This window comes from Cervus elaphus, chromosome 14 (genome assembly GCF_910594005.1).
Source record: "Cervus elaphus chromosome 14, mCerEla1.1, whole genome shotgun sequence".
Lineage (NCBI taxonomy): Eukaryota > Metazoa > Chordata > Mammalia > Artiodactyla > Cervidae > Cervus > Cervus elaphus.
Genome location: NC_057828.1, coordinates 44,280,886 through 44,306,852, shown reverse-complemented (window position 1 = coordinate 44,306,852; position 25,967 = coordinate 44,280,886). Strand labels below are relative to the sequence as shown.

At 55.8% G+C, this 25,967-nt stretch overlaps 1 protein-coding gene across 1 annotated transcript in view; it reads left to right on the top strand.

Moving 5' to 3' along the window:
- The window catches only part of DISP3 (dispatched RND transporter family member 3), a 56,744-nt gene extending 34,394 nt beyond the window's left edge, over nucleotides 1-22,350 (top strand). Inside the window, exons 4-21 of the mRNA XM_043924412.1 lie at nucleotides 670-806; nucleotides 2,037-2,171; nucleotides 2,581-2,741; nucleotides 3,892-4,031; nucleotides 5,616-5,764; nucleotides 6,000-6,161; nucleotides 7,037-7,198; nucleotides 9,384-9,497; nucleotides 10,379-10,515; nucleotides 11,706-11,890; nucleotides 14,375-14,505; nucleotides 14,583-14,755; nucleotides 15,757-15,883; nucleotides 16,582-16,727; nucleotides 18,739-18,898; nucleotides 19,509-19,622; nucleotides 20,031-20,197; nucleotides 21,100-22,350. Coding sequence (XP_043780347.1) covers nucleotides 670-806; nucleotides 2,037-2,171; nucleotides 2,581-2,741; nucleotides 3,892-4,031; nucleotides 5,616-5,764; nucleotides 6,000-6,161; nucleotides 7,037-7,198; nucleotides 9,384-9,497; nucleotides 10,379-10,515; nucleotides 11,706-11,890; nucleotides 14,375-14,505; nucleotides 14,583-14,755; nucleotides 15,757-15,883; nucleotides 16,582-16,727; nucleotides 18,739-18,898; nucleotides 19,509-19,622; nucleotides 20,031-20,197; nucleotides 21,100-21,462 — 2,863 coding nt within the window. The 3' untranslated portion in view covers nucleotides 21,463-22,350. The remainder of the gene's footprint in view (nucleotides 1-669; nucleotides 807-2,036; nucleotides 2,172-2,580; nucleotides 2,742-3,891; nucleotides 4,032-5,615; nucleotides 5,765-5,999; nucleotides 6,162-7,036; nucleotides 7,199-9,383; nucleotides 9,498-10,378; nucleotides 10,516-11,705; nucleotides 11,891-14,374; nucleotides 14,506-14,582; nucleotides 14,756-15,756; nucleotides 15,884-16,581; nucleotides 16,728-18,738; nucleotides 18,899-19,508; nucleotides 19,623-20,030; nucleotides 20,198-21,099) is intronic.
- Nucleotides 22,351-25,967: the final 3,617 nt, after the last annotated feature.

Below are 25,967 nucleotides of genomic sequence, written 5' to 3'. Positions count from 1 at the left end.
GGTTCTTTTCCATTGCACCATATATTAGGATGTACCAAAGCCTGGAAACTTTCTCAAGCCAGTAAGTCAGAGTGATCATAAAGTCCATATTATTTCTCATCTCTTAGAGATCACCATTCTTTGTTGTCATGTCCAGAATCTTTTTTCATGTATTTTCTCTCTCTCTCTCTTTTTTTTTATTGTTAGTTTCACAGGAAAGGAAATGTAGATTTCATCTTGTTACTCCATCTTGACCAGGAACAGATCTCACCCATCTTGGTATTTTAAAAATCAACTTCACCAACTTGGTTAAGTTTTTCTAATAGCTTTTGTTAAATGGACACTGAGTAGCACTGTAAGACTGAGTATCTGGAAGCTGATTTGAATTTAGAATTTTGCTGTGAACAATTGAGAATTGAGGATAATTGAGAATGACATAGAATTCAGCTATAACTGACTATTGTCTGTGTGGAGCAGCAAGCTCAACCTCACTGATAATTCAGTCCCACCGAGACATGCTAGTTTCGCTTGTCTAGAGTATGACCTGGACATCAGGATTCTTGAAAGCCGCCAGGTGATCATAATGTACAACCAAGATAAAGAGCCACTGAGGAGGTGTATGGTGGTTCGTGGTCCTCCTCCATCTCTGATCCACTCTGTCTTTCCTCCCTCTGTGTCCTCCCTCCCCAGCAAAGTCCAGGTCCTGTATGGGGGCACAGACCTCTTTGATTATGAGGTTCGCAGAACCTTCAACAACGACATGCTCCTGGCCTTTATCAGCAGCAGCTGCATCGCGGCCCTCGTCTACGTTCTCACCTCCTGCTCAGGTACAGTTTCTCCAGTGGCCCCACGTGGAGCCAGCCCCTTCGTTGCTCCCAGAGTGCTTCTCTCTGGACAAAGCCTTCCTGCTCAGGAATGCCAGAAATGGGCTTGAATCCACTCTCTCAGAGCTGGCGGTGGGACAGCTGCTCAGACATCACCTTCTAACCCTGGGCAGGGAGACTGAGATGCAGAGGCAGACTGGGCCATGCCCCAGGGCCCGCTCCCCCAACACCTCCTACAGTTGAACTTTTCTTTGACAGTCTTTTTCTTGTTGATAAGTTCTGTGGAGTCTGGAGTATTGGACACTTTATGGATTATTCCTTAGCCTGTTTATTATTATTATTTAGTATTTATTTATTTGACTGTAACAGGTCTTAGTTGTGAACTGTGGGATCCTCATTGTGTCGCACGGGATCTTTTGTTGCAGTATAAATTGTTTGCTGCAGCTCACGGGCTTCTCTATAGTTGTACAAAGGGCTCTCTAGTTGATGGTGCATGAGCTCCAGAGCACATGGGCTCAGTAGTTAACACACACCGACTTAGTTGCCCTGTGGCATGTGGGATCTTAGTTCCCCAACCAGGGATCAAACCTGTGTCCCCTGCACTGGAAGGTAGCTTCCCAAGTGCTGGACCACTGCTAGGGAAGTCTCATCCTTAGCCTGTTTTAAAGTCTCAGGTGAGCTGCCATTAGACTCCCAGTTCACTTTTCCACCGCCCCTTCCCCATGCACCCTAGCTGCTTCTTTCTGCATATATAGAGGTACTCTTCATTGGCCAAGTGAATGAGAGATTGGTCATACCTTCAAAAATGGAAAAGACATTCACTCATCCACATAACAAATATTAACCGGGCACCAACTATGTGCCAGATGCTCTCAGGTGCCAGTGTTCTAGTAGTGAACATCACAGATGTACTTCCTCCCTCCGTGGAACCTCTAATTTATTGGGGTGACAGATGTTAGAAATATAATAATTTCCTACTAGCATGTGAAGTAAGCTCTGAAAAGATGAGGGCCCGTGAACAACCTGACTTAGGCAACAAGGGTTCATCTGCTACTCAGGCCTCCTGCCCGGCACCTTCTCTGGGATGGAGAACTATGCTGGGCTCGGATGGGGCGGTGAAGGTGCCCCTGGGGATGAAGGTATATGAGGCAGGGCCCAGCCGGGGCCAGAGACGCTGAAAGGCTGTGTTCTGTTGGGTCCCCCGCTCCATCCCCCGCGGCTTGCCCTGCGCAGTGTTCCTGTCCTTCTTCGGGATCGCCAGCATCGGCCTCAGTTGCCTGGTGGCACTCTTCCTGTATCATGTGGTCTTCGGTATCCAGTACCTGGGCATCCTCAATGGGGTGGCTGCCTTTGTGATAGTGGGCATCGGTGAGTTGATTCTGTTGCCACGGATATGGGCCTCCCACTTGGGAATATGACCCCCAAAGGGCCTTTTACAGGATGCAAAAGTCTGGCTTCCATGGGGGCTCTCAAAAGTCCTCTCTCCAACCTCAGAGCCTTGGACTTGGGGTGGAGGGTGGGTAGAGTGTGAGTGGTGAGTGATTCTTGGCATATGCTGGGTGGAACCCCCCCAGAGGTGGAAAGAGTGGGTGGATATGCTGGGTGAAGGTTAAGCATGGTGGGAAAGGCGAGGGGTGGTGAAGATTTGGAGGAAGGGGTCTAGTTCTGGTGAGGGAGGGGGCCATGCAGCATGAGGGTGGGGCTTGGGTTCATGGCCGAGGTTGGATCTGACCTTGAGACAGCAGAGTAACCCGGCTGGCCTGGCCCCCTCCTGTAGGCGTGGACGACGTCTTTGTGTTCATCAACACCTACCGCCAGGCCACCCACCTGGAAGACCCTCAACTGCGGATGATCCACACCATCCAGACAGCGGGCAAGGCCACCTTCTTCACCTCGCTGACCACGGCCGCCGCCTATGCGGCTAACGTCTTCTCCCAGGTGGGAGCCGGCCCTCCAGCCTGGCCTGGCGTCCCCTGCCCCCCGCCCCCGCCCATGCATACCTGGACCCTGGTCTCCGCTCTTCCCACCCACCCCTTCTCTTGGGGCCACGCAGCCTCCGCCTCAAGGTACTTGCCACGTCCCTAGAGTCCATTTTTGTTACTAATCACCATCACCAGAACTTAACAAATGGGAGGATTCTAGTAATACAAATTGTGTTTCTTATTGATGCTTATTACTGATAAGCCACCCTCGGCCCTGAAGGGCATTTAGCAGTTGTTTCCAAAGGTCCCCCAGCTGATACATGGTAAGCCTGACCATGACTCCTGACCCCAGTCCAGCGCCCTCTCCACCCACCAGCTGCATACTGCATTGTTATCCCTCATATGCACTTTCCTCTCGCTGGCCCCACACTCCTTCCTGTCTGAGCTGGGCTCAGGAGAAGGATCCTAGGACAGGTCCTGAGTGCCAACAGAGCCTGAAATGCAGTGAACCTGTCTGAGTCTGAGAGGTCTTATGACCTGGGCTAAGGATCCTGTCTAGAAACCACTAGATGCTCTGGAGATGCTTTACTAGAGAACCACGCCCAGAAAACAAGCTGAGCTGGGTTCCCCTCCCTCCTCGGCAATTTTCTGACTGTGTGACCTTAGGCAGCTTGTTTAACTTCTGTGAGCCTCACTCTCCTCACGTGTGGATCATCAGAGACTGGAATGAGATGCTTGTGAAAGTGTTCCACAGACAGTGAAGGAAGGCCTGTCTGCTTGTTGGCTGCAGCTTCCTTCTGACTGCCACACCCTGCTCAGGTCCCCCTGACATTCCTGGGGCTCACCCTGTGGCAGCTTTCTCTCCCGTCCCCTCTGCTAACATGTGCCCTGCCCTGACAGTGTGTGTCTTCCTCTGTCCTTCCTGTAATGAGTTATAGAAAGCTTGCTCTGTGCCGGGCACTGTTCCGGGCAGAGAGCTGCAGTGTCGACCAGAGGCTGGACTCTTCCTCTGACATCCTCCTAGGCCAGTGCCTTCATTCCAGCAACCTCGGCCTCCGCATCCTGCCTCAGTCTGGGGGTGGTCAGGGCCCAGTGCTGCAGAGTCCCTGGGCTCCTTGGGCTCCAGGCCTGATCCCCTCCCATCGCCCCCACCTTTCCATCGCCAGATCCCAGCTGTCCACGACTTCGGCCTGTTCATGTCTCTGATCGTGTCCTGCTGCTGGCTGGCAGTGCTCTTCACCATGCCCGCGGCCCTGGGCATCTGGAGCCTTTACATGGCACCGCTGGAGAGTGCCTGCCAGACCAGGTAAGCCGGGCGGGTGAGGGAGGCACAGGGGCTGTGTCCTGCTCTCACGGAATAGCCATAACAGGCCCTTGGGGGGCCATTCAGCACACCATCCTCTCTCCCAAAAGCCTCGTGATTCACTACTGGGCACCTTCTGTATGCCCCATCCTCTGCTGGGCACTTCTGTGCACTCTTGTCTAATAGTTACATTTGGTCACCTACTGTGTACCAGGAAGTGGGCAGAGTGCTTTTGTACAGATCTTACTGCCATCCCCAGGGACCCTACGAGCTGGGTCCTCTTATTTTGCCCATTTTACAGACAAGGAGGCAAAGGCTTGGAGAGGCTGGGCAGCTTTCTCAAAGTCACCCATTTAATAGGCAGCAGAGCCAAGATTTAGACTGAACTGAATCTGACTCTGGATCCCATACTAGCCACCACGTTAAATGTCCTCTGGGTCCTCATCTTGAAAAAGGAACAGTATTTAGACCCAGTGAGCCAGGTGTGAAGTTGATTGGATCAGTCCAGAGCTGCTGCGGCTGAAGGTAGAGAGCTTAGAGTCTTGTGGGCCAAGTCAGCAGGGTCAGGGCAGGGGGCATGGTGGTCAAATGGAATCTGGCCTGAGTGGCTGTCTGGGTTGGGAGTACTAGGGACTGATAGAGGGTCTGGCCTTGGTGCAGGGCATGCAAATGCAGGATTGTCAGGGGTCCATGACAGTGTCCACTTGACCAGGGTGAGACGAGGGGCAGGAAGGAGATGAGAGGCCAGCAGGGAACTCAGATTAAGGCCTAGGAAGGACTCCTTAGCTCTCCCACACATACCTTTGCTTCAGGGTCTCTACGTATGGTGGTTCAGGTTGGGCACTGCACAAGAGCCCTCGAGCTGAGGCACAGTCGTCTGCACTGTGGTCATTCAGATTTGACTGTTTCTATGACAGTTTTGTGACATAGAAGCAAAGTGTCTTGGGTAAAAGGCTCCTTTTTCCTAATTTCTACAAAGACACCAACTAAGCCCACCCTGTCCCTTCCCCCAGTCTGGGGTAGGGGATGCAGCCTCAGCCTCCTTGCCCAGGAACTGTGGACCTTTGGACATGTTGCTTAACCTCTCTGCACCTCAGTTTCCTGTTCTATAAAATGGGTACATACAACCCTGTGGGGATTAATGAGAGAATCCATGAGGAGCTCTAGCTCACTCTCTGGCACATTCGCCCTGTGTGCTGTTCTTGTCCCCAGTCTCCAGGGTGAGCCTTGGTCCCCCACATTCACCTCAGCTGCACACTCAGCCCAGCCCCGCTTCCCCATCCCCCTGGTCTCAGGGCCCCGGGCACTCGACAGCACAGGCGTGATCCCCCTGCTCTGGTCACCTCGATGCTTGGACAGCTGCGTGCCATCATCCGCTGTCCCTAGTGATGGCTACTGTCACCATTTGCCTCCCCAGAGGAACTATGGTACCTGAGGGCCCTGGGGGAGATGACACTGGTGAGAATTCAGACACAGGCTCCTGGAAGCCTGTGAGGCGTGTCCTGTGGGTTGTCAGCAGCAGTGTGATGCCTGGTTGACATGTAGCCTGGATTCCCAGGACTCACCCTTCCCCAACTCTTTCCGCAGCTGCAACCAGAAGTGCGGCCGCAGGAGTTCCCCACACTTCCCTGGGGATGTGTTCACGGCTCCTGAGCGGGCTGGGGGTGGGCCCGCACAAGGCCCCATGCCCTACCTGGATGATGACATCCCCCTGCTGAGTGTGGAGGAGGAGCCAGGTGAGAGGGGGTGCGGGCCTGCCGCTGAACCTGGGGGACCCAGGCGCCGCCTCTGCCAGGGGAAGTACCTTGACGAGCTGGTGTGAGGACCAGCTGGTCCTGAGGTGGGGGCGGGATGAGACACCTGGGAGGATCCCCGTCAAGCATCTGAGCTTCCCTGGAGGGGGTGTGGACCAGGGGGGCTTGACCCACTTCTGGGCCAGCCCTCTGACAGGCCGCTGCTCTGCCCTGGCAGTGTCGCTGGAGCTGGGAGATGTGTCCCTGGTGTCTGTGCCCCCCGAGGGCCTGCGGCAGGCCCCCAACGGGAGCAGCCGGGGGCAGCTCATTGCCCAGCTGCAGGAGCTGCTTCACCACTGGGTCCTGTGGTCGGCTGTCAAGAGCCGTTGGGTGATTGTGGGTAAGTGGGCTCTCCACTCTCCTTCCCCCATCTTGCAGTGTCTCCCAGTGCCTGAGATGTGGAGAACAGACTCCCCCCACTGTTTTCTCAAAGAACATGCAGGTCTTGGGAGCCCACCTCTTGTCCCACAGATGAGCTAGAGTTCAGAGACCTGGGCTCAGGTCGCTCACTCTCTCGGAGCCTCACCCCCTCCCTGCAGAAAATAAAGCCGGTCTCACGATAGCTGTTGCTTACTGAGCACCTCCTACATCCCGGTCATCATGCTAGACAGCAGAGCAGAGTGCCCAGTGATTGGGCTCTGGCATTAGACCAGTTTGGCTAATTGGGAGCCTGACTCTGCCACGTTCTGGCAGTGTCACCTGGACTGGGGCAGTTAGTCTGTGCCTCAGTTTCCTATCTTATGACTGAGGAGAAGAACACTCTCTAGTAAGGCTGTTGTAAGGAAACCACAGTATGTGTAAAGGATTTAGCCCAGTGCGAGGCATGCAGTAGTGCTCAATGAAAGTTAAGTGCTATTATTATTATCGTTGTAAAGATTTAGGTCTGTGTAAGACCAAGTGGATGTGCCGGCTCTTTATAGACTGTTCAGGGCTCTAAGATGATGACTGCTTCTTGTCCAGGAATGTGAGCTGGAACTTGGAGTCCTACCCCTGGTGACATGCATGACAACCGGCCCCTACCTTCAAGGGAGTGATCCCCAGCAGCCTCACCCACAGGCTGGCGTGCTGGGTCTCTGCCCACTCCCTTGGGATACCTGCCCTCCTTCTCCCCATAGTGGGAGCAGCTCTTTCCTGGGGCTCTGGAGGCCCCAGCTGTGCATGTGTCCCCCCGCCCCGGGCCCCAGCCCTGCCTAGCGCAGTGTCTTTTCCTCCCAGGGCTCTTCGTCTCCATCCTCGTCCTGTCCCTGGTGTTTGCCAGCCGGCTCCGCCCCGCCAGCCGGGCCCCGCTGCTCTTCCGGCCCGATACCAACATCCAGGTGCTGCTGGACCTCAAGTATAACCTGAGCGCCGAGGGCATCTCCTGCATCACCTGTTCAGGTGAGGTTTCCTGCCAGGGTGTCCCCTTTGGAGTCCAGATCCCAAAGACTAGAGATGCCAGGCTCCCCATCACCGTGTGAGCTTAGGAAATCAACTCCACCTCTAAAAAGTGTTAGTCACTCAGTCATGCCTGACTCTTTGCGACCCCATGGACTGTAGCCCTGTAGTCTTCTCCGTCCATGGGATTCTCCGGGCAAGAATACTGGAGTGGGTAGCCATTCCCTTCTCCAGGGAATCTTCCCAGCTCAGGGATCAAACCCAAGACTCCCACACTCTAGGCAGATTCTTTATCATCTGAACCACCAGGGAGTCTCTGAGTCTCTGTTTCCACATTTCCTTAAATGAATACTTCCTGGGTGCCAGCCGTGCTGGTGCTGGGGAGGCCGCAGTGGGCAGGACAGGCTTCCCAAGCTCAGGAATTCACTCCACTGCTGCAGAGGCCATGTAATAGTAGATCTGAGCTGTGGTGGATGAAAAGTAGGGTGCCTGGGGAGCTCAGTGTCATAGAGATCTTCCTGGAGGAGGTACCATCTAAGCCAAGACTCGTGGAATGGGAAGGACTTAGCCTGGCTGGGAGGGGACAGGAGGGGAGTGGTCTAGGCAGAGGAGAGCACCAGAGGTGGGAGAGACTAGGACCAGGTTTGAGGGAGGTAGTTGCATGAGCCAAAGCTAGCCACATGGGCCCGGTGGGCTACAGTGCAGAGTCTGGATTACATTGTCATTGTCACTGGAAGTTAGTGGAGCGCTTTATGCAGAGGGGCCAGGTGCTGTGTGGAGCATGGCTGGGAGCCCAGGTGGGAGGCTGTGTAGTCATCTCTACAAAAGACTGTTGGGGCTGGGGCCAACGTGGTTGATGGTGGCAGTGAAGTCAAGAGGTTTTTAGGAGGTGACATCCACAGGACTTGGTGATGGAATGTGTGCCGGGGATGAGCAAAGAGGTGAGATAAAGATGTCTGCTTGTCTTAGAGTTAGTCTGATGAGGTCCAGGGTGGGGCGGGGGAAGTCAACCCAAGGTCATACCGCTTTGCCGGGTAGTTAGAAACCAAATGAGAAGACGCTTGGGTGAGCTCTCCCAGCTCCTAGGGGAAGACCCGCTGACTGCTGTAATTGCCTTCATGTGATTAGGGCGGTGTTCAGATTAACCTGGCCTTCCCCTTGGTGATGGCATGAGCCGAATGCATGATAATCGGCGGAGGCTCAGGGAGGTGCCTGAGGATCCCCTCTTGAATTGGCGGCGACCTGGCCACGTCCCCTCCTTCACTGCCGCTGCTGGGCATTGAATTCCATTCCATTCTCACTGCCCCTGCAAGGCCTCCCGCCATCCCTTGGGACCTGGAGGCAAAAAGCCACATCTGCTCCCATTTCACAGATGGACAGACTCTGGGATGATCCCAAAGTTCCTGGAAACATCTGGAGAAGGGCCAAGACCCCAGCCAGAGTCCAGCCCATGGCCCCTTGTATCTCTCAGCCTCTGAGCTGCCTCTAAAAGAGGCCCTTCATGTTGTAGCAAAAAAGCTTCGGCTGTAGGGGCAGACAGAACCTGTCCTGCTGGGCTCCGCCTCTCACTTCCCCTACAGGTCATGTAACCTCCTTGAACCTCTGCTTGCTTCTCTGTCAAATGGGGTTAATAATAACCACCTCCTAGAATTACTGTGAGGACTGCATTTTTGAAGGTGTAAAATGTAGCTCATTAAAAAAACAAAACCAACAAAAAATTCATCTACAATGCTTGGGGCAAAACAGGCAGTCTCCCCTCATCTCTGCTGTTTCTAATTATTCCTATTTATGGAGCATTCAGCATGAGCCAGACACGTTGCTAAGTCCATGAGATGCAGCGTCCCCTTTGGTCCCTCAGCCACCCTCTGGAGGTAACCCTTGGGGGTGTCATCCCATTTGACAGAGGGGGAAAGTGAGGCAAGGTGAGGGTGAGTAGGGAAAGCTTCTGAGTATCTTTCTCTAGGTAAGGCTGGGGGGTACCTTTCTTTTGCCTTAAGATTCTTATGCATTTGGCATTTTTTCAGTTCCCCCCTTGTTTGTTTTAGAAAAAACCCTTTCCTCAGACACCCTGACACCACCCCCTTTTCTGAGGGCTCCAAGGCCCGTGTCCCTGGGATTGTCACTGTCCCAACCTTGGCCAAACCCAGCCGGGGAGGCTCTCCTGTCCCTGACACAACGCCGGGGGTAGGTCTGTTCCAGGAGAAGCCCCACAGCCTGCAGAACAACATCCGGACATCCCTGGAGAAGAAGAAGCGGGGTTCCGGGGTGTCCTGGGCCAGCCGGCCTGAGGCCACCCTTCAGGGTCAGTGGGGAATGTGGACTGGCTGGGTGGGGGTGTTGGGATGTCCTGGTAAAGGGTGTGGGGGTCTTGCAGGGAGAGCAGATAAAATCCCTTCTTTGATTCTCCTTCAAGAACAACAGGGTTGGGTGGGGTGGGGGTGGGGGAGTGAACTTGAGGCCCTCGCCCGGCATCCCACCAGCTCTCCTCGGCCAGAATAAGGCGATCCCCTCCTGCCACACCCCAGCCTGGCCTGTGCTGTCCCAAGAACCCGCCTCGTGTGCCAGATCCATCCTGATTTGGGGGAGGGGGCCTCCTGAACACTGGAGCCTAGCTTATCGCTTATTGCTTCTGGGGTCCCCGTCAGAGGGGCGATGCTGGGATACATGTGGGAATTACTCCCGGCTTGGGGCAGTTCCACATGTCCTTGTCACCCCATGACCATCATCACCTCCTCTGTGCCCACCATCGTCATCACCAATGTGGCCCCACCTTTCACACTGTGCTCCCATCATTGGCATCACTCCACTTCCCTAGTCCACACTGGCACACCTCTACCATGGCTTCCACCCACACTGTCACTTCCTCCAGCCCTGCCACCTCCCCATTCAGTGTCCACCACCACTCCCCTCCATCTATGCCACCTCCCCATTCAGTGTCCACCACCACTCCCCTCCATCTATGCCACCGTCCATCCCAGTATCCACCACCACCACCTGCCCGCCCCCCCCCCACCACTGCTGTGGGCTCGGTCCACTATATAGGAACAGAGCCAGCACTTGGAGACCAGCCCGAGATGAGGCTCAGCTCCTCGGTCAGCAGAGCAGAGGCTGGGCTGCTGCAGGGTCAGGGGACACCAGCCGAGGTGATCGTCCCCCCCTCCTCCACCCCTCGTTTGTCCCTAGACTCCCCAGGCACCGTGTACATCTCCAAGGTGAAGAACAGAGGCCACCCGACTGTCTACAGGTTCTCCCTCAACGCCAGCCTGCCTGCCCCTTGGCAGACCGTGTCCCTTGGGGACGGGGAGGTGCCCTCCTTCCAGGTGAGCCTGGGCTCTCGTGAAGTGAGCTGCCACAACCAGGGAAGGGGCCCTCCCTGCTGCATTGGTGGGCACTGGCCACGTGGTGGTAGGGGCAGGGTCTGCGAGGATGGACCCGCTCCAGGCAAATGAGGACCCTCTCCTGCCATCAGCCAGGCCCATGGCAGGAGCCTGCAGAGTGATGAAAGCAGGGCCGCTGAGCCAGCCAGGCCTGGGTTCGAGTTCTGGCTGTGCCATTTATAACCTGTGTGTCTTTGGGAAGATTACTTCATCTCTCTGAGCCTCAGTTTCCTCATCTGGGTAATGGGGGTGTGAAAGGTACCACTCAGGCTTGCTGGAGGTACTTGAGGCAAGGCCTGTGAGTTCTGTAACACCTGGAATGTAGTAAGCACTCAATAAACGGGAGCCATGAGTTAGATTGTTGTTTTCAGCCTCTGTTCTAACACCCCCAGTAAAGGGTCTCCCAGGGCCAACCCAGGCCTCTGATTTTTTCCTCTCAAACATCACTGGTGTTTCTCTAACATGTTACATCTCCAGAGTGACAGTACCCATGTCAACTCATGTCGACTCATCTGATCAGGGTTTGTATGTCCATTTGAAAGACAGAGTGTGTGAGGTGTTTCCCTGGCTCTGACCTTTACACTAACCTTTACAAGGTGATTCCCACTGCCTGGAGAGCCTGCCTTCCAGCTTAAAGCACGGCTGGCTCCCCATTTTGGTTTCTCAGCATAATGTCACCTCCTTCTTGGGCCATGTCCTGGAAATAATTCTCAGTTCACCCTCCTCTTCCACTGCCCCATTCCTCTGGGTTTTATCATCCTAATATTTAAGTCAAAGCCCTTAAAAGAGTCTGAAGCCATCGTCACTGGCAGCTCTAGGAGGGCAGGGACCAAGCCCATCTGGTTCAGTCTCTTATTCTCACAGCCCAGCTCAGGGCTCGCTTGGAGTAAATCCTCAGTTGAAGGAAGGACCGAGGCACAGAGAGAGAGAGAGGGAAGGGTTTGCCCCACCTTTAAACTCGAACCCAGGCCTCCTGGGCTCTGCCCAGAGCTCTTCCCCCGACTCTGGGAGCTGGAACAGGGGCGGGGGGCGGGGAGCTCTCCTAGGCGGGAGGGGACCCAGCCTGAGGCCCGGCCCAGGCAGAGGCAGCCTCCCGGAGTCACCTGTCTTGTCTCTGTCAATCCACTGCTTAGGTGTATAGAGCGCCTTTTGGTAACTTCACCAAGAAGCTGACCGCTTGTATGTCTACAGTAGGGCTGCTCCAGGCGGCGAGCCCCTCCCGCAAGTGGATGGTGACGACCTTGGCCTGCGACACCAAGCGGGGCTGGAAGCTTGACTTCAGCTTCTACGTGGCCGCCCAGGAGCAGCAGCACACCCGGTAACGGAGCCTTGCAGACGAGCCGGTTCCCACTCGTTTGCCCCTCCCACCAGAGATGTCAGCAGGCCCCTTGAAGCAACCCCTGTCCAGGCTCTTCCCTGGTGGTCTGGTGATTAAGACTTTGCCTTCCAGTGCAGGGAGTGCAAGTTCAATCCCTGGTCGGTGAATCTACAGTCCCACATGCCTCAGGGGCATAAAACCAAAACCTAAAACAAAAGCAATATTGTAACAAAGTCAATAAAGACTTTAAAAAGTGGTCCACATTAAAAAAGAAATCTTTTTTTAAAAAGAAACCCCTGCCTATTTCCACACCTGTGCTTAGACAGTCTTCCCCACCAGGGCTGGAGGTGGGGGAACACCAAGATGCCAGGCCCGCAGTTCTCTCCCCCATCTGCCCTTTATCCTCTGAATGGCTGTGTGAGAGATGCTGTCTGCCTGCCCCTTGGCACACCAGGCAGTTCCCAGCTCAGAGCTCCTGCATTTGCTGAACCCTGAACCTATGGTGCTCTTCCCCAGCTCCTCCAGAAATGGACTTTTTTTTTCCCTGGCCGCACCACATGGCATGCGAGATCTTAGTTCCCTGACCAGGGATCAAAGCGACGTCCCCTGCGGTGGAAGGCAGAGTCTTAACCACAGGACCATGAGGGAAGTCCATGATTGACTCCTTCTCAAGATTTAGGTCCTTATCCAGATACTCCCCACCCACGGCTGTCTCTGACCAGACTGTCCTCCCCCAGTTGAAACAGCCACACATCTGTCCCCATACATCACCCAGCTGCTGTCTTTCTGGTTCCCATCGCCACCTGGAATCATACTGACAGCTGGTTCATTACCTGTGCTTGCTCAGGAGAATGTAGGCCTCCTGCCGTATCCCCTCACCTGGTCCAGGGCCTGGCACGTAGCAGGTGCTCAGGAAACACTTGGTGGGTAAATGAGTGAAGGAAAGAATGAGTACACTCTGCCTGCCTCTCCAAGGCTCTATCCACACTCTCAGTGCATACAGTTAATTCAGAAGTTATTTATTTAGTGTTCTCCCTCCCTGAAGAATCTGACTGCAATGCAGGAGACCCGGATTTGATTCCTGGGTTTGGAAGATTCCCCTGGAGGAGGGCAAGCAACCCACTCCAGAATTCTTGCCTGGAGAATCCCATGGACAGAGGAGCCTGGAGGGCTATAGTCCATGGGGTCGCAAAAAGTCAGACACAGCTGAGCGACTAATGCTCCCTAAGACTGTAAGGTGACAGGAGAGAGCCTGTGTCTGTTGTCCTTATCTGCTATGTACACATGCCCTGCCTAGCAGCTGGCATGAAGTCAGTGCCCCCAAATACTTATGAGCAACTGTGTGCTGTGCCTTGGGGGTCTCCAAGCCAGCTGGGGGCATCTTTTCCCAGGTTCCTCCCCCACGTTCTGACCATTGAGGCTGTGTTAGCTGAGGACCTTACTCTCTCTCATCCATTCATTCATTTAATAAACCTTGAGCACTGACAGTGGGCCGGCATGTGGCTAGTGCTGGGGATGGTAAACAAGATAGATGTGACTCCTGCCCTCGGGCTGACTAGCAGGAGACAGCAGCTAGCAAGTCAAGCGCAATGTCATTACAAATTACAATACGTGCTCCGAAAGGAAGAACCTGCTGCCGTCGCAGTCCAGATAACGGCAGTGTAGGGCCTGCGCTGCTGACACCAGGGACCATGGTCTGTTTGTCAGGGCCTGGCCTTGGGGCAGCGAGCACCCACATGAGGCTGGACTCAGCTTGGGGCCAGGAGGTAAACAGATGGGCTCACTGAGCCATTCCAGCTTGGCCCACCTGGCTCGGGAAGTGGGGGGTCCTTCTGCTTGCCCTCTAGGGCTAGGCTCCCTCTGCAGATACACAATAGCCACTGGGGTCATGCTGCCTGGATGAGCTTAGAACATTCTAGAAAGCACCTGGAACTACATCAAGAAAGTATGTTAGTCGCTCAGTCGTGTCTGACTCTTTGTGACCCCATGGACTGTAGCCAGCCAGGCTCCCCTGTCCATGGAATTCTCCAGGCAAGAATACTGGAGTGGGTTGCCATTCCCTTCTCCAGGGGATCTTTCCAACCCAGGGATCGAACATGGGTCTCCTGCATTACATGCAGATTGTTTACCACTGAGCCACCAGGGAATCCAAAGCTATATCAAGTCCACTGGTAAATAAGCTGACTGTGGAATCCTTTCTTCAAATAGAATCTTGAGGCTCTGTAACTGTTCAGTTTAAGGTGGGGCTGGGGGCTTCTGAGCAATGACCCCAAGGCTGGCCCTGAGGTCCTTCTGAATTCTTGCTCCCCTGGAGGGCTTCCCAGGTGGCGTTAGTGGTAAAGAACCCACCTGCCAATGCAGGAGACGTCAGAGATGCTGGTTGGATCCCTGGGTTGCTCTTCCAGCCTCTGCATGCCTTTGCCTCTCCTCCGCAGCCCCTCTTGGCCTTCCTGGCCTCAGTCTCGGCCTCCTTTGCCTCCACAGGAAGCTGTATTTTGCCCAGTCCCACAAGCCCCCTTTCCATGGGCGTGTGTGCATGGCACCTCCTGGCTGCTTGCTCAGCTCCAGCCCCGATGGGCCAACCAAAGGCTTCTTTTACGTGCCCAGTGAGAAAGGTATGTGCAGGGAGGCTGCCGTGGGGCCCTGGGAGGCTGGGCCTGGCCTTCCTGTACAGCTATGCCTCCCTCTGCAGCACCCAAGGCCCGCCTCTCCGCCACCTTCGGCTTCAACCCCTGCATAAACACGGGCTGTGGGAAGCCAGCAGTGCGGCCGCTGGTGGACACAGGGGCCATGGTCTTCGTGGTCTTTGGCATCATTGGTATCAACCGCACACGGCAGGTGGACAACCACGTCATTGGAGACCCGGTACGTGCGCCCACATTGGACAGCTGCCAGAGGGCCCTACCATAGTAGGCTTACGAACAACTACCAGTGCAGGGACCACCAACCCAGCTCCCCACCTCCACCTTTAGCTCCTTGACCACTCACCCAACCCAGACAGGACCTCCCCAGGCCCCTGGGGCATCATTTCTCTTAAGGATGGAGCAGGGTCAAGCTTTTAGAATCACCCAGGAAATCTGGGTACCGTGGGACCTAGCCAGCCACCCTGCATCACTAGGGGTGGAAAGGAGGTGAGGGAAATAGGTGTGTAAGCCCTCCCTGTCCTCCTTCAGGGGGCTCCTCCCCCACCCCGTGCCCATAGCCCTTGTGTGCCTCAGCCAGGGTGCCCTCGCCTGGGGTAGTCTCCCTCTTTGTACATGTTTGTGCTGGTGCTGGGCTCTTGGGCGCTGGAGGAGAAAGGATCTGACAGAGAGAGGTGTGACTCAGTCTGCGCCTGGCACATGATGGGGGCTGAGACGTGGTGGAAAGGACTGTGGATGTAGGTCTCATTGGTCCTAACCCTTGCCTCGGGAGGTCAGCCCAGCCGGGTATACAGGGCTTCAGACACAAAGTAATTCAAGAGCCAGGTGGAGTCAGAGGAGTTGTATCCAGTCTGGGCCATGAGTCTGCAGGTGTTCAGAGGAGGGATGGGGAGGTGGGGAGGAGAGGAAGGAGGTGATGGAGGGCAGGTGGGACTCGGCTATACGGAGGGGGAGGGGAAAGCAAGGGGCCCAGGTGAGCATGCTGTGAGTAAAATCAAGGAAGGGAGACTGAGGGGGTCCGTGGGGGTGGGCAGTGATGGGAGCAGAGGTGCTGCTGGGGGTAGGGCAGAGGGGGCTCAGGCAGGACCATGGGCAACCAGGCCGAGGGTTTGAGCACTGGCCAGGATGGTCGCAGGAGCTGCCGGAGGCTCCTCCCCGGGGTGGGGCCAGGACTGAGTCCCTGACTCACTGAGCAGCTACACTGGCTTGTGTCTCTTGGGAAAGGGCAGCGTCATCTATGACAGCAGCTTTGACCTCTTCAAAGAAATTGGGCACCTGTGTCGCCTCTGCAAGGCCATAGCAGGGAACTCAGAGTTGGTGAAGCCAGGCGGGGCCCAGTGCCTGCCCTCAGGTGGGTGTGAAGTCCAAGGTGTGGGGGTGTCTGCGGACTCTCGTCTGTGTTGGTGTGTGTCCATGCGGGGATGGGAGCTATGCGAACCTTCCAGATGAGAGCAGGCTCATGCCTGAGGATGAACTGGCACAGAGTCCACAGGCCGGGGGAGGTGTGCGGTCTGCAGGGCACACCTGGGGAGGAGCTTTCCCAAAATTGGGGGTGAGGTCTGGGGCCAACCCCTCAGTAGCAACCTGGGTCAGACTAGGGTCCTTCCTGAAAAGGCATGCATGTGCTGCGTGCTAAGTCACTTCAGTCATGTCTGACTCTTTGCAACCCATGGACTGTAGCCCACCAGACTCCTCTGTCCATGGGATTTCCCAGGCAAGAACACTGGGGTGGGTTGCCATTTCCCCCTCCAGGGGATCTTCCCACCCCAGGGATTGAACCCTCATTTCTTATATCTCCTGCACTGGCAGGTGGGTTCTGAGAAGGCACAGGATGTCAATTTCTGCCCCAATGGCAAACGGGTATTGTAGGTTTCCCAGTGACATTGCTAGTAGTTTCAGACATTTTTTAAACTAGGAGGTTGGGGGGAAAGCATGTGCCCCTGACATGTACACACTCAGATGGGTGGGTACACATGGGTGGGTGGGATGGGGGAAGAGGTGCTCCCGTCCCAGGTCCCCACCCCGACCCCCTCTCCACTCTCCCTGCAGGCTACAGCATCTCCTCCTTCCTGCACATGCTGCACCCCGAGTGCAAGGGGCTGCCCGAACCCCACCTGCTCCCGGGGCAGCTGTCACATGGGGCCGTGGGTGTCAAAGATGGCCGCGTGCAGTGGATCTCCATGGCCTTCGAGTCGGTGAGCCCTGGGCGGACCAACCGGACACGGGGCAGCATGACAGCCTGCCAGAGTGCAGTGTCGCCACTGATCTCTAGCCCCCGTCCCAGAGCAGAGCAGAGGGGTGCTCCTCAGAGGGGAGACTGAGGCTGACAGGGATGCAATTGCTTGCCCAAGGTCACGGGATTCATGAGTGCCAGCATCAAGTGCAAAACCAGGCCATCTGACCACCAGGCTAGGCCTTTCTGCCACACAGAATGCCAGGCCGCTCTCACCTTCCTTCTTCCCCAATGGCTCAGGGTTCACATCATCCCGTGGGGGCACGTGACAGTCCAAGACGCTCCCCTCTGCCACTGGGAGGGGCCAGGTTCTGGGCCACAAAGCCCCTGTGCTGGGTCCGCCCGGGAGAGATGAAGCCAAGGGACCAGCCATCCCCACACCCCACTGCTTCCTCTCTCCCACCCCTGATGCTCACTGGGCTCCGCCAAGGAAGCACCCACATACACACACCCGTATGCACACACCCGTGTATACCCACCTATGCACACACACACATGCACATCCAGACCTGGGCATTACAGGCCTGGCCCTGGCACCTGGCACTCTATGAGTCTTGCCTCGTGCTGAGCCCAGAGGCCCACCCTGGCTCCGGTCTTCCTGTGCTCTGCATCCTTGAGCAGGACACTCGTCCCCTCCAGCCTCTAGCTCCTCCTCTAAAGATTAAGGTTTCAGTTCCCTGCCCACCTGCTGACAGTCATCAGGAAGCTAGGGTCTATCACAGACGGGAAGGCATCAGGGAATGAGAAGAATATGACAAGGTGACAAGCCAGCAATTTTTGTTCTCTGGCCCCTGCCCTGCTTTCTGTCCCACCACCTGTTCCCCTCAGTGCATCTACAGCCTCACGGTCAGCCACAGGGAGGAAGACCCAGACCCCCTCCAAGCCTTCACGGGGCCCCAGGCTAATGCAGAAGGCACTCAAAGCCCCAAGTAGCTTTTTTTAAATTGCAGTATAATATACATCATAAAATTGGCCCTCAACCATTTCTAAGTGTATAGTTCAGTAATATTAAGCACATTCACAGTGATGCAAATGTCACCAACGTCCATCTCTAAAATCTTTCATCTTGAAGAAGTGAAACTGTTCCTGATAAATGTGGACTCCCCAGGGCCCCCCTCCAGCCACCACCCTGCTTCTGTCCCCATGGATTTGACCGCGCTCATCCCTCACACAGCACTGGCTTTTTGTGATTGGTTCATTCCACTTAGCATAATACTCTTCAGGTTCATCTGTGCTGTAGCCTGTGTCCAGATTTCCTTCCTTTCTAAGGCTGAAGCCGCAGACAGATTGAAGAATCCCTGCTCAGGTCCCTCCGTGTGACAGGACATCACTTCCCACCCGACCAGCAAACTCAGACACACACGTGCGCACAGACTCACTGTGAACTGGTTTGTGCTCAGGGAGGGCAGAACTGGATCAATGAAGTAACATACATGAAAGTTCCAGAGCTGGGCCCTGTGAACCAGACAGGCCACCTGCCCTCCCAGACTCACAGTCCAGCCAGGAGAGGGTGGGAGCAGCTTGCTGACAGTGATGAGAACAAGGATGGGAAAGCACCAAGGGCTTAAACAGCCCAGAAGATGCCTGTCTTGGGGCATCAAGGAAGGCTTCCTGGAGGAGACGGAACCCTACTTGAAGGAGGGGCAGAAGCCGGCTGTGCGGGCAGAGGAAACGGCATGGGCCGAGGGTGGGACTCAGAGCTGGGGGCTCTGGGAGTTGGAGATGGTCCTGTTGGAAAGGGGCAGGGACTTGGGTTGCTTTGGGACCTGCTGCCACTGCTGTGAGTCATGTGCACCCGAAGGCTGGTGGGAGGTGGCCTCGGATGGGCTCACCCTTCACCCCCACTCCCCGCCACACTCCGTTTGCAAGTGTCCAGGGACAAGCTGCAGCTGTTATAGAGCTGACTGGCCATCGCCAGGGCAGCATAACAGGCTTCAGCCATGTACCCGTCTCACTGGCTCGTGTCCCCGCAGACCACGTACAAGGGCAAGTCCTCCTTCCAGACCTACTCGGACTACCTCCGCTGGGAAAACTTCCTGCAGCAGCAGCTGAAGATGCTCCCCGAGGGCTCGGCCCTGCACCATGGCTTCCAGACCTGTGAGCACTGGAAGCAGATCTTCATGGAGATCATAGGCAAGCGGCAGCCCCTCCCGCAGGGTCCCGGCACAGTGGGCAGTGGCAGGTGACCCGGACCAGGGAGGCTACAGGACAGGCCTGGCCTGTCTGAACCATGCTTGTCTTCTCCATTCTGGCCAAGAGCCCTGGAAGAACTGGAATGACACAGGGGCCACCAACACTGATTGGAGACCAGAGTTTGGGTCCCCTCCTGCTTGGGGGCATCTGGCCACATCCTCTGATCCGAGTTTGCCTGCTTAAAAAGAAATGGTAATGATGGTAATGGCCATCACAGCCAGCAGTCATTACCATTACCAGTGACTGCTGTAAGCAGCCATCTGTCATTAGGAGCCCTTCTCGATGCCAAGCCCTGGCTGAGGCCTGGCCAGTGTTCTCTCTTTAAACTCCAAATGAGGCCCAGGGAGTAGGTACTGTTATTATCCCCTTTCACAAATGAAGAAATGGGGATTCAGAGAGGGCATGTGGCTGAAAGCCACCAGAGTGCACAGCTGTCTGTGGCAGTGCCGATCTGCGTGACCCCCACACCTCTGAACCACGAGGGTGAGGGGGCTGTGGGTGCCCCGTTGTGGGCGCAGCCCAGCTGAGGGCCCTCGCTTCTCCCTTGCAGGGGTGCAGAGCGCCCTGTACGGCCTGGCCCTGTCCCTGCTCATCTGCGTGGCTGCTGTGGCTGTGTTCACCACCCACGTGCTACTCCTGCTGCCCGTGCTCCTTAGCATCTTGGGTAAGTGGGCCGGGGGCCAGGAGTGGGCAGGGGTCTCACTGGCAGTCTCAAGTTTCTCTCCACCCTTAACTCTCATCTCTTCAGTGAAGGTTTCCCGACACACACACACCCCACCGCAGGCAAGAAGAGCCTCTGTGACAGTTGTTCGTAGGGCTGTGCACCAAGAGGAGCCAGGTGGCACCAGGTGGCAGGTCTCAGCCCAGGGACATGTTGCTGCCCCCTCTGTCACCTCTTTCAGGCCCCCTCAGCCCTCTCTGGCCCTGTCCCTCCTCATCTCGCCTGTCACCTGAGCTGGGGGATCTGCCGTAGACTTCATTGCCTTCCCCAGAGACCCTCTGAATTTGCCCAGCCCTCTTCCAGGACTGTATGGGTGGGACCAGGTCCAAGCTACCTCCCCGCCCCCTGCAGGCATCGTGTGCCTCGTGGTGACCATCATGTACTGGAGCGGCTGGGAGATGGGTGCCGTGGAGGCCATCTCCCTGTCCATCCTCGTCGGCTCCTCCGTGGATTACTGCGTCCACCTGGTTGAGGGCTACCTGCTTGCTGGAGAGAATCTGCCCCCCCACCAGGCTGAGGTGAGCCCCCCACCTGCCCCACCCGTCCCCAAGGGATCTTCTCCCTCCCCAGTGCCACTGATGAAGGCCCCCAAGGGTAGCTGGACACCATGGTGTCCGATTCCCAACCAGGATGTGCTGCAGGAGCCTCCGTTTCCAGGGCCATTCTCCATACCAGGGGACTCGAGTTCTCAGGCAGCTGCACCCAGCATGACTGTGGGCAGTGGATGGGTCCACCCCCCAGCTCTGTCTCCCTAAGTGAGCATGAGGGGTTAGACCAGCCGCTGTCCAAGGGCCCTTCCTGCTTCTCGAGTCCCTGATTCCCAGTCTCATTCTCAAGCCCAGGAAGCAGGTCTGAGCCCTTCTAGTTGTGACCCTGAGGCCACCCCGCCCTCGCTGGACCTTGTGGCTTAGGGAAGACATACCCACGTACTCAGTGCCAAAACCAGCTCCGGGTCTCAAAGATTTTGGTTTTCCCCAGTTTGGAATTGTTTTGATGTGAAAAATTCATAAATACATAAATTAAATCGGTTATACATTTAGCTGCTCTGGGTCGAAAGAAGGAATCAGTTCCAATCAGGGCTCCCAGGTTCGAGGACCCTGTGCAGATCATCAGTGTTCTGGTTGTCATAGCGATGTTTAACCTGCCCCCGCTGTGTGCCCTGCGCTGGGCACTGCTGCAGGGGAGCGGGTTTTATGTCCCCGCAGAGCCAGCGCAGCAGATTCTGTTATTACCCCCCTCACCCCCCCCCCCCCCCCCCCAACACACACACACATTTATTAAGGTGGAATCAGAACCCTGCAGGGTCAAGGCTGGCCTTGGACAGCATGTGCGTGTTTCCTCAGGGCCCAACCCCCCATCCCAAGCCCCAGGCAGGGAGCGATCCCTTCCAGGGCCCCAGCGTTCTCTCACTTATGCCCAGGACGCCCACTCGCAGCGCCAGTGGCGGACGCTGGAGGCGGTGCGGCATGTCGGCGTGGCCATCGTCTCCAGCGCCCTCACCACGGTCATCGCCACGGTGCCCCTCTTTTTCTGCATCATCGCCCCGTTTGCCAAGTTCGGCAAGATCGTCGCTCTCAACACAGGCGTCTCCATCCTCTACACGCTCACAGTCAGCACAGCCCTGCTCGGCATCATGGCGCCCGGCTCCTTCACGCGGACCAGGACTTCCTTCCTCAAAGCCCTGGGCGCTGTGCTCCTGGCGGGGGCCCTGGGGCTGGGCGCCTGCCTTCTGCTCCTCCGGAGCGGCTATAAGATCCCCCTGCCCAACGGGACCTCCCTATAGCCCTGGCACTACATCTGGACTTGCACACCTTTGGTCCAGTGGGTGGGGGACGAGATGCTTGTTCTCTGCGCCCAGAGGCACTTTGTTCGCAGCTCGGCTACAACTTCTTATGTTCCCAGGCCTGGGCCAGACGTCACCCACCTGTGTGACCCACACTGCCTTCATCGCAGTGCCAGCCCCTGCTGGGTGGTGAAGCTGGCTGCCGCTCCCCACTGCTGGACACTGGCAGCTGCCCTGCATCTCCCCCATTAGGGGAAGAGACCAGCCCTCCTTAACCTGGTTAAGGGGTCAGGTGATTTTTGCAGGGGGCTTCCCTCTGCAGAATTTCCACATTGCCTCAGTGCTCACAAGAACTTTCTGGTGTGGTTGTTACAGGGCCCCCATTCTATGGATGTGAAAACCAAGGCATCAGAAGACAAAGTAACTGACCTGTAGCTGGGTCAGTGGCACAGCCAGAGTGGCCTCCCTTGGGGACTCTGCAAGAAGAGCACAGAGGGTTCAAGGGCAGGGCCTCGCACCCCCTGCCCCCTCCCTCCCCATCAGTCTTACGGCGGCCAGTGCAGGGTGGTCCTGTGGTCCTCCCTAGGCCTTTAGGTTAGGTCCTGGCCTGGGAGGACAGAAAGACCAGCCTGGGTTACTGCATGTCCTATCCCCGGCCCCAGACTCAAGGGGATCTGCTCTCTGGAAAGCCATGGGGCCCCAGCACAGCCTTCCTCACAGATCTGAGCCCCCCACCTCCCCCACCTGACTCTGTGGGTGGAATTTAGGGGAGGGGGCAGCCCCTGGGACGGGGAGCTGGCCATGCCTGCTGCCTGCTCACAGCAGATGGTTCTTATTAAAGTGAAATGAAACTGCAGACTGCCGCCATTAACACGAGCATTTTAAGCATTGCTGGCTCCATTGTATTCTTCAAATTGAGATAACTAAGTGTTCACAGGGTGCCATTGGGTTCCTGGCTTGAGGCAGGCGCTGGGCCTGGAAGGAGATGGAGGTGGAGTGGAAGGGGCAGGACCTTCTGGGGAGCAGGGTCACAGAGTACTCTGGGAACCCAGAGTCAGGCTGGGGAAGTCTGGGGGGGCACCACAGGAGTGGGGCCCATTCGGCTCCCCACCAGGACACATTAGCCCCTTCAGTGTTACCAGTATCATGCTGTGACCTTCTTCCTTGGGACAGACATTGGCCCAGGGCATTAGGAAGCTGGACACAGACTGAGCTGGGACTGACCCGTTAGGGTGGGTGGATGGTCCCCAGGTGAGCTCGCCTGGTCATCTGTAAATATTAACAGGGAGGCTGGGCATGCAGGATAGACCTCAACATCCTGTCACCACCTGGTGCATGCCTGGCACCCAACAGAGGCTCAGTATTTGCTGAGGGAGCACCAGGTCTTGGTTCCCACTCTCCATGGTGAAGACAGACACCAAACACGGGATAAATGGTATAAGCTGACACATAGCTCTTACCATGCCAGTTGCTCTTTTAGAGTCTGTCTTAGTAACAAAGTGCTTCAGACTGCGTGGCTTCTAAAGACAGGGATTTATTTTCTTGCTGTTCTGGAGGCTGGAAATCTGATGGAAGGTGTAGGCAGAGAGGGTCATTCTGGAGGTTGAGGGGGACTCTGCTCCACCCCCCTCTCCTGGCTTCTTTCTGCTGGTGGCTGGCCATCCTTGGCGTTCGTTGGCTTGTATCTGCAGAGTTGGACATCTTCCAATGACAGGAAGGAAGGAAAAGGCAAACTTATAGGAAAAGGCCAGGTGGGAGGGGGTGGGGCAGGGAGGGAGCTGGCAAGTTGACAAGACGTTCCAGAAGGTGCTCAGAGAAAAGACTGCCATCTCCAAGTCCTTGTCCTGAGACCTTCCCAATAATCTAGTATTAACGTGTGGAGGTATGGTCATTTGCATATCATTTGCATGCAGCCCAGGTCAAGCCCATTTGTCAGGAAACCCTCACTCAGCCCATTTCCTTGCTTTTAAGAAACAGCTCCTCTTCCTTCCCCTTGGTCTTGATCTTCACAGGGTGCTCTGGGGGTGTCAGGCCAGCAGGTCAAGGGTGAAGGAGGCCAGGCCCTGATGTCGCTGTCACCTCCCTCCAACAGGTGACTAGGGCTCCTCTACATCAATACAACTCTCTCATGACCCTCACAGTGCTCCTGAGAGTGGGGTTCCCGTTTTACAGATGAGCACTGTGAGCCCCAGAGGAGGCAGTGACAGTGCATGGCCAGGCTGCCTGGGTCCCTGCCCGTCTCTGCTTCCCTGCCCGATCCACTCTCTGTGGATGGTATTCTTTATCTTCTCATCATATGTCCTGGTTCCTCAGGCCAGCATGGCAACTGCCCTGTCCAGCTCTGGGTCAGTACTCTCTCTTCTTGGGGCAGAGGTGGAGCAAGGCTAGGGGAGGGACATGTGCTCAGTCGTTTAGTCGTGTCCAACTCTTTGCAACCCCTTGGACTGTAGCCTGCCAGGCTCTTCTGTCCATGGAACTCTCCAGGCAAGAATACTGGAGTGGGTTGCCATGTCCTCCTCCAGAGGATCTTCTGGACCCAGGGATCAAACCAGTGTCTCCTGCATTGGCAGGCAGATTCTTTACTGTCAGTCACCCGGGAAACTCACAAGGGGAAGGATGCTGGTGACTATTTGGGAGCTCCGGGGAAACTTAGCCACACCCTTCGCCACCTACTTGGCTACAAATAATTCCCCTTTCATCTTGTTTGCAAATATTGGCTCCACAGGGTCCCAGAGGCAGTAACTCCCGTGAAAAGGACCTTGACCTTCCTTCACCCACTAACGCACAGCTCACGGTCTTAATGAGCTTTTGCTGAGCGCTAATGAGATGCCCTTCATTAGGTCGGGCACAGCAGTTAGTCTGGGATCTGCGAGGATGTGCAGGCATTCAGCGGGCTGGGGAGTGGCAGAGGGCCTGAGGGGAGCCCATGGAGAGGGACCCCTGTCACTTACAAAGGTTCCCTGTACCCCTGCTTCTCTCTTCTTCCCTTGGAAGCCAGGAAATCGACGAGAGCCAGTGCTTTAAAGTGCTGGCCATGTCCCAGGCCCCATCCATTCACCCGGGAGTTCTTGCAGCATGCCTCAGAAGGGAATGTCTTTGTCCCATTTCACTGCGAAAAAAGAACCAAATCCCAGGGACTTTCCTGATGGTCCAGTGGCTGAGACTCTGTGTTCCCAATTCAGGGGGCCTGGGCTCACTCTCTGGCCGGAGAGCTATATCCCACATGCCACAACTAAAGATCCCACATGTGCATGTGCTGTTTCTTCAGCCGCGTCTGACTCTGCAACCCCATGGACTCTAACCCACCAGGCTCTTCTCTCCGTGGGATTCTCCAGGCAAGAATACTGGAGCGGGTTGCCATGCCCTCCTCTAGGGATTTTCCCAACCCAGGGATCAAACTCCTGCATGGGGAGGTGGGTTCTTTACCTCTAGCACCAATTGCGAAACCCTAAAAGACCCCTATGCTGCAACTAAGATCCTATGTAGCAAAAAAAAAAGAACCCCAGAGACATGAAGTAACTAGCCTGAGGTCACACAGCTTGTGAGTTATAGAGCTGGAATTCCTGCCTAGGGCTAACAGCTCCTGAGTACATGCCCTCTCTCTAACACAGCCTCACCTGCAAACAGATCTGATTCGCAGAAGCAGCCAGCCCCAGGCCAGCTGGGCAGCCAGGGTCCTCCCTCCTTCATGTTCGTCCACCTGCTTGCTTCTCTGAAAGGAAAGAGCACCAGACTGAGAGTCCAGCCTAGGTGACCTGGAGCAAATCACTGCACAGTTTCAATCCCCTGGAAAGTGGGGAGGGGACAGCATGACATCTAGGGCTCTGCCTCCTCCCACTTCTATGCTGCCGGATTTGAGTCTCCTTAAGTCAATCTGCCCCGGGCCCCACGCTCCGTGGCCGTCTTCTCCTCTGAGCCTCTCCTGTCTCCTCACTGTTCACATCCATTGGAGCTGTTGTCTGTTCAACAATGATTAACTGAACATGTACTGTGTCATGCACTGTTTCAGACCTCGGTGATCCAAGGTAACACAAAAACAAACCCAAATCTGACTCCATGGACCTTACAGTTGAGATAGGGAAAAATCTCTTTAGTAAAAGAACCCTCAAATACGTAACCACAAACCAGAGGGCTGTGAGGGAGAACAGTGAGGGGTAAGGGCCCCAAGCCTTGTGACAGGGACTCCTGGGGATGTGGCTGCTGCACAGAGATTTAAAGGATGAGGACCATTTCCCCTGCTCTGAGGGGGTTGTTCCCTCCAGGCACAGGCCTCCTTGAGCCACAGAACAGCCTTCTACAGACTGATGCTAAGACCTAAAAGGACGGATTCATTGTATCTTAAGGGTCAAGGCTGGAGCTTTTGCAGACAGGGAAAGCGGCGACAGGCTGAGTCAAGAGAGCATCTGGCTATTCTAGGAGCTCAGAGTCACACACCCACACCCCACCCAGTGACTGGAGAGGGAGGCATGGAGTGGCCCTCTACACACGGTTCTCAGACCAACCTC